This window comes from Orcinus orca, chromosome 8 (assembly GCF_937001465.1).
Source record: "Orcinus orca chromosome 8, mOrcOrc1.1, whole genome shotgun sequence".
Taxonomy (NCBI): domain Eukaryota; kingdom Metazoa; phylum Chordata; class Mammalia; order Artiodactyla; family Delphinidae; genus Orcinus; species Orcinus orca.
Window position 1 is genome coordinate 30,787,081 of NC_064566.1, and position 13,408 is coordinate 30,800,488.

At 38.6% G+C, this 13,408-nt stretch overlaps 1 protein-coding gene across 2 annotated transcripts in view; it reads right to left on the bottom strand.

Moving 5' to 3' along the window:
- The window catches only part of BBOX1 (gamma-butyrobetaine hydroxylase 1), a 76,259-nt gene that overhangs the window by 37,038 nt on the left and 25,813 nt on the right, over positions 1–13,408 (bottom strand). For both annotated transcript variants that reach the window (XM_033409636.2, XM_033409632.2), the window contains exon 4: positions 13,026–13,224. In XM_033409636.2, the coding sequence (XP_033265527.1) occupies positions 13,026–13,224 (199 nt within the window). The remainder of the gene's footprint in view (positions 1–13,025; positions 13,225–13,408) is intronic.

Sequence of the window (13,408 nt, forward strand, 5' to 3'; positions counted from 1 at the left end):
CAGGCTCCCAGACTTTAGACTATACTACAAAGCTACAGTAATCAATACAGTACAGTACTGGCACAAAAACAGAAGTATAGATCAATGGAACAGGATAGAAAGCCCAGAGATAAACCCACACACATATGGTCACCTTATCTTAGATAAGGGAGGCAAGAGTATACAATGGAGAAAAGACAGTCTCTTCAATAAGTGGTGCTGGAAAAATTGGACAGCTACATGTAAAAGAATGAAATTAGAACACTCTTTAACACCGTACAGAAAAATAAACTCAAAATTTATTAAAGACCTAAATGTAAGGCCAGACACTATCAGATTCTCAGAGGAAAACATAGGCAGAACACTCTATGACATAAATCACAACAAGATACTTTTTGACCCACCTCCTAGAGTAATGGAAATAAAAGCAAAAATAAAGAAATGGGACCTAATGAAACGTAAAAGCTTTTGCACAGCAAAGGATACCATAAACACGATGAAAAGACAACCCTCAGAATGGGAAAAAATATTTGCAAACGAAGGAACTGACAAAGGATTAGTCACCAAAATATATAGACAGCGCATGCAGCTCAATATCAAACAAACCAGCAACGCAATCCTAAAATGGGCAGAAGACCTAAATAAACATTTCTGTCAAGAAGATATACAGATTGCCAACAAACACATGAAAATATGCTCAACACCACCAATCATTAGAGAAATGCAAATTAAAACTACAATGAGGTATCACCTCATACCAGTCAGGATGGCCATCCTCAAAATGTCTATAAACAATAAATGCTGGAGAGGGTGTGGAGAAAAGGGAACCTTGCTGCACTGTTGGTGGGAATGTAAACTGATACAGCCACTATGCAGAACAGTATGGAGGTTCCTTAAAAAACTAAAAATAGAACTACCATACAACGCAGCAATCCCATTACTGGGTATATACCATGAGAAAACCATAATTCAAAAAGAGTCATGTATCACAATGTTCATTGCAGCACTATTTACAGTAGCCAGGACATGGAAACAACCTTTGTGTCCATCGACAGATGAATGGATAAAGAAGATGCACATATATACAATGGAATATTACTCAGCCATAAATAGAAACAAAGCTGAGTTATTTGTAGTGAGGTGGATGGACCTAGAGTCTGTCATACAGAGTGAAGTAAGTCAGAAAGAGAAAAATAAATACTGTATGCTAACACATATATATAGATTATAAAAATAAATGGTTCTGAAGAACCTAGAGGCAGGACACAAATAAAGACACAGATGTAGAGAATGGCCTTGAGGACACGGGGAGGGGGAAGGGTAAGCTAGGATGAAGTGAGAGTGACATGAACATATGTACACTGGAAAATGTAAAATAGATAGTTAGTGGGGAGCAGCAGCATTCCAGTGGGAGATTAGCTTGGTGCTTTGTGACCACCTAGAGGGTGGGATAGGGAGGGTGGGACAGAGATGCAAGTGGGAGGGGATATGGCAGTATATGTATATATATAGCTGATTCACTTTGTTATACAGCAGAAACTAACACACCATTTTAAAGTAATTATACTCCAATAGAGATGTTAAAAAAAAGAGAGATCTGTATCAAATTACCCATTATATTTTTCACAGAACTAGAATAAATTATCCTAAAATTTATATGGAACTATAGAAGACCCAGAATTGCCAAAGCAATCCTAAGGAAAAATAACAAAGCAGGAGGCAAAACCCTCCTACACTCAGACAATACTACAAAGCTACAGTAATCAAAACAATGTGGTATTGTCACAGAAACATACATATGCATAAATTTTACAGAACAGAGAGCCCCGAAATAAACCCACACTCCTACGGTCAATTAATCTTCAACAAAGGAGGGAAGAATATAAAATGGGAGAAAGACTCAAAGCAAGTGGTGCTGGGGAAGTTGAACAGGAGTATGTAAATCAATGAAGTTACAATACATCCTCACACCACACACAAAAATAAATTCAAAATGGCATAAGATATGACACCATAAAACTCCTAGAAGAGATCATAGGGAAAACATTCTCTGACATAAATCATATCAATGTTTTCTTAGGTCAGTCTTCCAAGGCAATAGAAATAAAAACAAAAATAAAGAAATGGGACCTAATCAAACTTACAAGCTTTTGCACAGCAAAGGAAACCATAAATGAAACAAAAAGGCAACCTACGGAATGGGAAATAATATTTTCAAATCATGACCCACAAGGGCTTAATTTCCAAATTATACAAATGACTCATACAATTCAACAACAAAAAAGCAAACAACCCAATCAGAAAATGGGCAGAGGCCTAAATAGACATTTCTCCAAAGAAGATGTACAGATGGCCAAGAGGCACATGAAAAGCTGCTGAACACCCTTAATTATTAGAGAAATGCAAATCAAAACTACAATGAGGTATCACCTCATGCCAGTCAGAATGGGCATCATCAGAAAATCTACAAACAACAAATGCTGGAGAGGGTGTGGAGAAAAGGGAGCCCTCCTACACTGTTGGTGGGAATGTACACTGGTGCAGCCACTATGGAAAACAGTATGGAGGTTTCTTAGAAAACTAAAAGTAGAATTACCATATGATCCAGCAATCCCACTCCTGGGCATATATCCGGACCAAACTATAATTCAAAAAGTTACATGCCCCCCTATGTTCCTGAATATGGAATACTATTCAGCCATAAAAAAAGAACAAAATAGTGCCATTTGCAGCAACATGGATGCAACTAGAGATTATCATACTAAGTAAAGTAAGTCAGAAAGAGAAAGACAAATACCGTATGATATCACTTATATGTGGATTCTGAAATATGGCAGAAATGAACTTATATATGAAACAGAAACAGAGTCACAGACATAGAGAACAGACTTGTATAATTACCTGGCAGGGAAGATACCATGATCATGAGAAGATTAATAAATTTATGTTTACAAATAGAACTGATTGTAGGTAAGGAAAAAAGATATCAGAAAACTAAAAAGTTGGGAAACCAAACTGTAGTGCTAAGGAAGTCACCCTTGGGTGCTAATACTTTAAACTAGAAAACCATGTAAGTGAATATGTTAGTGAATACCTTAAAGTTCAGGGGCGCTATTACATGTGGGGAGAAAAGAGAGGTTTGTGATTGGTTAGGACTTGTGGATGGGCTGTAGAATGGCTGGCAATGTTCCATTTCTTGACCTGGGTGGTATTTAAGGGTGTTTGCCTTAGTAATTCATTAAGCTATACATTTGTTTTATGCGATTTTTCTGTATCTATATTCTACCATGAGAAGTATTTTTTGAAAATTACTTTTAAAGGTTAATAATACCCCCAACAATAAAAATGAAGACAGGTAATGATAGAAAGATGGCAGCTGCCTCTAAAAACATAAAGAAAAACATTACAGCAATTTGCTCCAAAGTTCCAAAGGCCTTCATTAGGAAAAACTTAGAATGTAGTACATTGCAAAAAAACACACAAAACTACAAGATTTCCACATTTACCATATTTAATAGTTTTTGGGGGGGTGAAAGGAAAACTGTGCTTAATTTATTTCATCAGAACAAGAATTGGATGCTAGTTTAGATTATTAATGTGAAACATTAAAATATAAACTTTAGAAGCAAGAAAAACTACAATCCTGCAGGCTGTGGAATCAAAACTACAATGAGGTATCACCTCACACCAGTTAGAACGGGCATCATCAGAAAATCTACAAACAACAAATGCTGGAGAGGGTGTGGAGAAGAGGAAACCCTCTTGCACTGTTGGTGGGAATGTAAATTGATACAGCCACTATGGAGAACAGTATGGAGTTTCCTTAAAAAACTAAAAAGAGAATTACCATATGATCCAGCAATTCCACTACTGTGCATATACCCAGAGAAAACCATAATTCAAAAAGAGACATGCACCCCAATGTTCATTGCAGCACTATTTACAATAGCCAGGTCATGGAAGCAACCTAAATGCCCATTGGCAGACGAATGGATAAAGAAGATGTGGAACATATATACAATGGAATATTAGTCAGCCATAAAAAGGAACGAAATTGGGTCATTTGTTGAGACGTGGATGGATCTAGAGACTGTCATACAGAGTGAAGCAAGTCAGAAAGAGAAAAACAAATATTTTAACGCCTATATGTGGAACCTAGAAAAATGGTACAGATGAACCGGTTTGCAGGGTAGAAACTGAGACACAGATCTAGAGAACAAACATATGGACACTGAGGGGAGAAAGTGGCGGGGTGGTTGTGGTGGTGGTGTGATATATTGGGTGATTGGGATTGACATGTATACACTGATGTATATAAAATTGATGAATAAAATTAATAAGAACGTGCTGTATAAAAAAATAAATAAAATAAAATTTAAAAAATTAAAAAAAAAGAAAAATAAATACAAACTTTATCCTCTCTTGTGACAAGTTATCTGTTTGTCAACTGTCATTTTCCCTTTGCATAAACAGTTGGCTATAATTTGAATTTAATAGAGGGGAAGGGAATGAATAGTCTGGTACTGTCATTATGGTTTAGTTTGAGAACTTTCCACATAATCCTGTCAAATTATAGCCTTGCATCTGGGCTAGCAGTATGAGTTGAAGACACATTTGATAGTCAACAATTATTATGGCATTAGGGATTATGGGAAAATGTTAATATCAACAAACCACTGTAGTGGTGTGCTGTAAAGGAAAGATTACAGACTGTTGAGTCAAGTAAACCACAGTTTGCAGCTGATTCTTCTGCCTCAGTTTCTTTACTTTTAAAATGGGGATAATGATTCTTATCAAAATCGTCAAGATTCAAGATCATGATGGTAAAGCATGGAGCTCAATACTTAGCACATAAAAAGTGCTTAATAGAAAATTATTTTCTCCCATCTCAATAACAGCAGCTGCCTGTCTTGGCTGCACAGAGTATAACCAAAGAGGTAATGGGGATCAGAGGGCTTGTGGAAAAGCAACTGCCTTAGTAGGGTAGCCTGTAAATTTCCTCAAGTGATTTCTAGAGGAGCATGAGATACAGAAATTATTTTTCCTTTCATTCATGAGATGACCTCATACTCAAGTGGTTTTGTTGGCAGCTACTTTACCGTGAAACCCAAGATAACAAACGGAACTCCAGGGACTGGCTCTTGGCTGATAACGTAAACTGGGATTCACAATGGCCGAAAGAACACAGCTTGTTACTCTGCTTGGGAAACCCTAATACTCAGGAGAATACACATTTTAAAGCTTCCCCAACCCAATCCTCAAATACTGTGATCAGTACTAAATCTAAAACAGCTCATTAAGAAATTTCAGGGTAGATTTTTCACAAAGTAGGATGAAATTACAACTCAATTCAGAACTCAGACAAGTTTTCTTCCCAAGTCTGAATTGCTTCTAGGTTAGTTTTTATTTTATAGCCATTTTTATTCAAGAAGGGCTGTGTGGTTTTCTCAAGCAATTGCTTGGCTAGAAACTTCAGCAAAATGGGTAAACTTGTTTTTTCTTCCCCTCTTCAGTCCCCACACTTCACAAATGTTTTCTAGTAACATGTATATCAAGCAAGTAGCTGTTTCAAAGTCAGATTTGGAGGAAGTATTAATGGTAGGAGCAATTTCTAAGGGGCCAGATGCCAAAGAATAATCATATTTTTCACTCATACGTCCTCAATCTCTAATACAAGCTAATGTGTGAAGTGCTGCTGGGCTGGCTTACAGAAATGCTAGCAGAAATCCAGTGAATGCTGGAAAGGAGATATGTTTGTTCTCCCCAGAGGCTATTTCAATAATGTTAATTTTTAACTGGCTTGGCTGGTGCATTTGACAAACAGCCCAATAGAAACATTTGCTGTTTGACATTATTTTATTCATCTCATGAAGCCTGCATGCAAGGTACTCATGCAGATGCAGAACTCAGCAGTAATAGTAGCATTTTTAGATTTTTTCCAGCAAATTTTCATCCAAAGGCCTCAAAGGGCATGATAGGTATTAAAACACTCCTTTAGAAAGAGAAACAAGGCCTCAGTAGAGGAGAATCATAGAACTCTGGGAAACTAAAAGTTTAGACCAACTTCTCACCTACAAATAGCTGGTGGTGAAGCCATGATTAAGCTCTGCTTCCCTACTGGTCCCATGGGCAGCTCTCTGGGTAGTAAGGCAATACAGATGCTCTGGGGCATTGGGTCCTCAATTCTTCCCTAAACTTTAGGGAAGGAAGTATTTCAAAGTATTTATTTATTTTCCACTACAATTTGTGGCCTTATAAGTTTTATTTAGCATTTACATATCTTTCATGCTGTCTCCACAAGATAAAATTTGACTACCACCAAGATTCATAAATTTCTTTGCTTTTACACCTATTCCTCATTGTCTCTCATCATCTTTATTTTATTCCTGATGTTAGTGTTTCAGAAAAATATATTTTTTAATTTTCACCTGATTATTCTTCTTAGTCTAATCCTTGTTACATGTGTTACTGCATCTTGCTTGTGCTAGAAAATAAAATATTCTTAGAAAGAAGAAAGAAGAAGAAAGAACCGAACTTCTGGGCTCTGATCTGGAAAAGAGGAGTTTTGCTAGCTAAGGTTGAAATTTGTATTTTTCTTCCTCTTGACTTTCTGATGAGTTGTTCATGAGGTTAATTTTCTAAGGACTGATAAATGTCGACAATGCTAAGAAAGAATTTTTGATGTCTTGATCAAATGGAATTTCTCAATATCATAGCATACATTCCCTTTCATTAACGTTTCCTGAGAGATAAGTGTGTGTGAGACACCAAGCTAGTATTGAGCAGGCCACTGTTTCTGCCTGTAAAGAGCTCAATATGATGGTGGCAATGGCAATGAGATACACATGCCTTATTTTCAAAGGTTATCCTGGCTAGTAGTCACAAGAAAGGTAATTAGTTAATACACAATATTAATGGTAAACACTAACAAATACGATGTCGAACCCTCCTCTCCCACCCCATCTCTGTGTCTCACACACACACACACACACACACACACACAAGTATATATAAATAGTAATACCCTGACCACACCAGTTAATTTAGTTGTCCAACTAATTAGAGAAGAAATTCTCAGGTTATGCTTTTGCCTTTTTAGGGAAGAGCATGTGAACTTCTCATTGTTGTCTTAATTACAGTCTCAAAATATGATGACTAGCAAATATTACTACAACCCAGGAAACTAACAGTAGTGATATCTTACAACACAGTAGTTTATTTTCTTTCACACTGTATGCATTATCCCTAAAAGTGGAATCTTCCACAAGAAACAGAAATTGCCTAACTAGATATTAGGAATATATGGGAGAGAAGGGAATTTCCACCCCTCTTTCTGGATGGGCGGTTCAGAATGCAAAACTGGCTAGGATGAGTAGTAAAGTACTTATTTTGTTTTCTTGTAATGCCTGGGCATGGGGATGTGGCGCTGGTAGTGATCTCACAGAGCTGAGGCTGGGAGAGGTGTTCTCTCCCTTAAAACTGCAGAGGCTACCAGATCAAGGGAGGATGTAGCAGGGATGGTGGCTGGAACACAGGAGGAGAAAGATTAATATGTCAAGCAACTAGGGCACGAAAGGCCAAAAAGCAGCCAAAATCAGAGGAGGACTTGGAACATGTTGTTTGTAGACAGGATAAAGGAGATGGAAAAGCGAGGGAGATGCATGCAAGAAAGAAGGTGTTAAGTTGGAAGGGAGGAGAGCAATCTGAGCAACGTGAGAAAGGAGCTATGGCTGTAGTTGTTCCCCACCAACTCTCTTTGGTGGATAAAATGGTTTGCATCTAGGGCTTCCCTGGTGGCGCAGTGGTTGAGCGTTCGCCTGCCACTTCAGGGGACATGGGTTCGTGCCCCGGTCCGGGAAGATCCCACATGCCGCAGAGCGGCTGGGCCCCTGAGCCATGGCCGCTGAGCCTGCGCGTCCGGAGCCTGTGCTCCGCAACGGGAGAGGCCACGGCAGTGAGAGGTCCACGTACCACAAAAAAAAAAAAAAAAAAAAAAAAAAAAGGTTTGCATCTAAGTTGGGCTAGCTTGAGATGTGGAGGAGAAGTATAGAATTATATAGTCATAATTAAATATGTATGTAGTAATGTCACACTATTTATACAGTGGTAGCCTGTGTAAGTTTGAGGAGTCTGGCTTCATTCTCTCTAGCTGCCATATTGATAGCTGAATATCACCCCATCTTCACCTTGCTTTCACCAGGCTGGGAGAGTATCACCCTTGAGCTATGTGCTACCTTTTAATTACTGTTGGCATGTATTGACTATCTTGTTCCCTCATTTGTAATGCCAAAAGTCCAGGGGTACTTTACAGTTTGTTCCTTGGTTTTATGGAATATTTATTGTTCCAGATTATCTAGATGAAGTCAACTCAACTCTTTATATTCACCCATATACAGCAATCACCAAAGATAGTTTTGCATAATGTAGAAACCCAGATCTAGTTCAGAACAAAATGCCTGGCATGGTGCCTTGCATGTGGTAAAGTATTCAAGGAATGGTTGTTGTATGGATGAGTAAGATGACAATACCACCGACCAGGACATTCTCTTTCATTGACAGTGACTGTACTTTCTTTAAGATTTACTCTGTGGGATGCACTGTCGAATGCATTATTCTAACTTGCATTCAGTCATTGAAGATGGCAGTAGAGTGTAGTTTACAATGACTATTTCCCATTGGGTTAAATTATGTCATAAAATTCAGATATTTTGTTCAATAAAGAAAGAAATGATCCAGAAAGCTATTTTCATTCCTTTTGTGGGGGTGGGGTGTGGTCAGGGACATGGGATGAGGCTTTTGGCCTCATTCTGTAAAAACTACATTGTTCCAAGTCAAAGGTTTAAATCCTCCTGAAAAGGTCATCTTTTTACATACTGCTCCACATGTATATGTATTTGACAAAATTGACAATGGGGGTTTCTTTACCAACTCTTATTCTTTTCTCCCAGGAAAGATTTCATCATTAAGGCAGTAAGGTTACTGAGCATTTCATATGGCTGCATGAAAAAATATTGCCTAGATGATGCACTGTCAAAAAATGTCAAGTATCTGAGAAAATACAGCTGTGGAAAATGATGTAAACATATATCCTCAAAGCTATTGCCATTTTGATAGGTGGACATAATTTTATAACATGAAATGCTCTAATAATTATTGCATTCGTCAGCTGCTTTATAGTCTTTTAAAAACTCGGTGTGAATTTATTCATTATATATTTATTCCTTGCCTACCCTATGCTAAAAATACAGAAAGTTCTGGAATCTACTGTTTTTGTTTATCCAACCAACAATCTAACAATGTAGATGACAGCCAAAACCCCAAAATAGACATTATAATTCTCACTTTAGACCCACACAGTTTAAATTCTCTAAACTAGTAACCCTATTTGAATGGAAAAGTACTAGGTTAGTTTCCCAAGGCAAGCACATGTGAAGTAGCATCAAGTTATTATTGTTTTTGGCAGCTAAGCAAGAGCGGAAACCAGGCTCCTTGAAAAATCTACCCGGAAAGCAAAGTTTACCTTTAACATTCCCCACTTTGCTTTCTCTGTCTCTTTCCTATTTCTGGCATTATTATTATTGCCTTCATTATTTATTGCCTTCATTTATTCTTTCTGTTCACTCAATCACCAACCAGTTATTTTTCAAACAAGAGTAAGGCCAGGGCTTCCCTGGTGGCGCAGTGGTTGAGAATCTGCCTGCCAACGCAGGGACACGGATTAGAGCCCTGGTCTGGGAAGATCCCACATGCCGTGGAGCAACTGGGCCCGTGAGCCACAACTACTTAGCCTGTGCATCTGGAGCCTGTGCTCCACAACAAGAGAGGCCACGACAGTGAGAGGCCCGCGTACCGCGATGAAGCGTGGCCCCCACTTGCCGCAACTAGAGAAAGCCCTCACACAGAAACGAAGACCCAACACAGCCAAAAATAAATAAATAAATAAATAAAAAGAGTAAGGCCAGTGGAGAAACAAAGATATGAAAGGGAGAGACCCTGTCTAAGGCAGCTACTGATTCTGTTCTAAAGTCACGTCCAGGCATTAACACAGTACAAAGAAGAACATGACAAGTGCCATTTAGTCTACATAATTGTGAGAGTTCAGAGGATGTAAAGAAACCAAGCTCCACACCTCCTGTGACCTGCCTTCTCTTGAACTACCCTTCCTCTCAACCAGAGGCTTATGACCTTTGCTGCAAATGAGTATCTCCTGAAGTGTTTCTAAAATTCCTGATACCCAGGCCAAATCCAAGTCCTGTTAAAAATAAATATTTCTGGAGATGGGACCCAGATGTCAGTATTTTTTAAATTGGTTATTCCACTGTGCAGCCTAGGTTGAGAAACATTGTCCTAAATATCTCCCTTTTTTTAAAATCTCATGTTACCCTAACTTCAGTATAGAAAAGGCAAGTAACTTCGGGGGAAAATATTCACTTTTCTCATTCTGTTGACAAAATCCCCCCAAACAAGTAAGCAAACAAACAAAATCAAAGCTACTACAACAACAACAACAACAAAACTGTTCTCTTCATTAAGTTCTTGAGGTAGGGAATTCGAAATTACCAAAAAAAATAAAAAATTAAAAAAAGAGATCTTGGCAATTATTGGTGGAAGAAGCAGTAAGGTGGAAAGAAAGGCATTTTCTGGAGTGTGGTATAGTTTGAGAGATTTAGGGAAGAAATGTGATCAACTGCTGAAGGTGAAATTGTGTAGGTAAACTCTGTGGTCAGATGCAAAGATCTGGGACAAAAGGAATGGAAGAGTAGTAGGAAGTCTGATTTGTTTTGACAACAAACCTTTAGTATTCATTCCAACAAATTTCACAATATTAGATCAGTGGCCAAATTATTAAGCCTTTTTTAGGATTTGTAACAACAAAACAAAATAAAACACAAGTTATAAATCAGGACTAAGAATCTGACCCTTAATGTGATGGATGGGGGTGGAAATTAGGGAGCCATAACAAAAAGCCCCAAATTTGGCCACTGTAATGAAACTGTGAAATGTGTTGGCCTCAGTGCAAAAAGTCTGTTGTCAGCAAATAAAAATGAAGTAAAAAGAACTTAGAAGATATTTGAAGTGTTCTGTTTACCTCCAGTGCCCTAAGGCATCTTTTCAATGTGCTTCCTTCATACTATGATTGATAGTGAGGTAGATTAGAAAGCCCAGGGATGGGACAGACACAGATTCCAACTCTGGTTCCTTGTTTACTATCTGTGGAAACTTGGGTTTATACTTTAATTCTCTGGGCTTCAGCTTCCTCATTAGTGAACTCAGGGATAATATCTATTCCAGAAAGTTGTGAAAAATAGAGAGAAAATAATACAGTTGGGGCTCTTAATAATTTCAAGACTCTTCCTCTTTCCTTTGTCTGTTGTTGCTGCTGTAATCTGTTAAAGCAGCTTAAATTCTTACAGATGTAGGGGAGATAAAAATTTTGTATGACACAAACTCGCTAATGGTAAAAGTTTGTTCTTGGGATGGGGGTGGGGACTGGGTCATCCAAGCCTAAACATGATAGAGTCTTCTACCATGAATAAACATGCTCAAATCATTGAAGGCAAGTGACTGAATATTTTTGACCTTCTGTTTACCTGCAGACGAGGTCTTGCTCTAGATTAGCAAACCTAAGGGCAAAGTCAAAGGCTAGCAGGGCTCTTGCAGGTCTGAGGTGGGAGTTGGGGGCAGAATTCGTGAAATTGGAGAGTGAGAATATGCTGTCTTCCGGGCTCAGCCTTTTCTTACCTCCAGCAGGTTGCTGGCAAGCAGGGGTTTAAGCTCAGTTGTTGCTACATTTGATTTTTCAAGAAAAGTCAGCTCCATATTTAATGTAAAATCTCCCAGTTTTTAAGTGTTGATCCCATTTTTTTTCAACATCATGTGAGCCAAACAAAACACATCTGAATACTGCCCGTGTGCTACCAGTTTGCAAACTTTGCATTTTGCAGGTCCTTTTCACTTTTAGTGCCCTCTACTCTGAGCCCAAGAATAAGTGTCTCCATCGCAAATGACAGGCTCACCCTAAAGATTAGAAATACAGTCATACCCCCACTTCCAGGTAGTGTTTCCTGTTGCTAGTGTTTTCTTTATCCGTAATTAATGTTACCTCCCAGGCAATTCTTATGCAAACAGCCTCTTGTTCCAAAGTTAAAATCAATTGTATTTCCTGTTACTTGTTAAAGTGCGTAGACTTAATTTTCTGCATGTTAGCTTTATTTAAAACATCTGGTGGCTGGTTTCATTTCCCCAGGGCCCAACCTAATTTTGTGCCAACTCTTGGGAGGTAAAACTTTAATGAACGTTCACATTTGTAAAGCTGAATATTTTTAAAAAGCCTTAGAGAAACAGTCTTCTATCCCACTTGGTATGGACTGAATTGTGTCCTCCCCAAATTCATATGATGAAACACTAACCTTCAATGTGACTACATTCGGAGAAAGGGTCTTTAAGGAGGTGATTAGGGTTAAATGACATCCTTTTTTTTTTTTTTTTTTTGACCAGGGATTGAACCCAGGCCCTCTCCAGTGAGAGCGTGGAGTCCTAACCACTGGACTGCCAGGGAGTTCCCGATTACATGAAATCTTAAGGGCAGGGCCCTAATCCAGTAGGACTGGTGTCCTTATAAGAAGAGGAAGAGATACCAGGAGTGCTGGTACCCTGAGGAAAGGCCATGTGAAGATACAGTGAGAAAGTGGCCAACTGCAAGTCAGGAAGAGAGCGCTCACCAAGAACCAACCCTGCCAGCACCTTGATCTTGGACTTCTGGCCTTCAGAACTGTGAGGAAATAAACTTGTATTGTTTAAGCCACCCAGTCTACGGTATTCTGTTGTGCGGCCCTAGCAAACTAATCCTCAACCTTTAACTATCCTGTCTTTGGCGTCTGACGTCATTCCAGTCATTCTCAGAGAAATTCCACTTTTAGATTCTCATCTGACTTCCTGTCAAGACATTGTGGAAATTTCTATATCATCAATCAAAAGAATCCCTGTCTGGAAAGTATATCAAACCCTATATATGATGGCAGAACACCAACTATTGGGTGACTTACCCATAAAATGTGAGATAAAGGAAACCAATCCTTTTCCCAAGTTTTAAAACTTCTCCTCGTTTGTCAGATGCTCCTGTGAGTCGCACTATGCCGACTTTCTTGAGCCTGGAGAGCCACCTGTATGCATGTTCATCATCTTTTAAAACATCTTCAAAATCCAGAGTAGGTAGCTGGAACTCTGAGCCCCAGTACTGACACTCTGTGAATTCAGAAAAAGAAGAAACCAGATGGGATTGCACTGTTTTTAACATACAATGAGAACCTCAGAGAAGGGACTAGTTCATGGAAGCTGAGCTTTGTTCTATCATGGAATTGATTAAATTTCAGTCATATTAGAAATGCCTAAGTTACCAGCTCTTCTTCCCTGGACCCAAGCCAGTCTA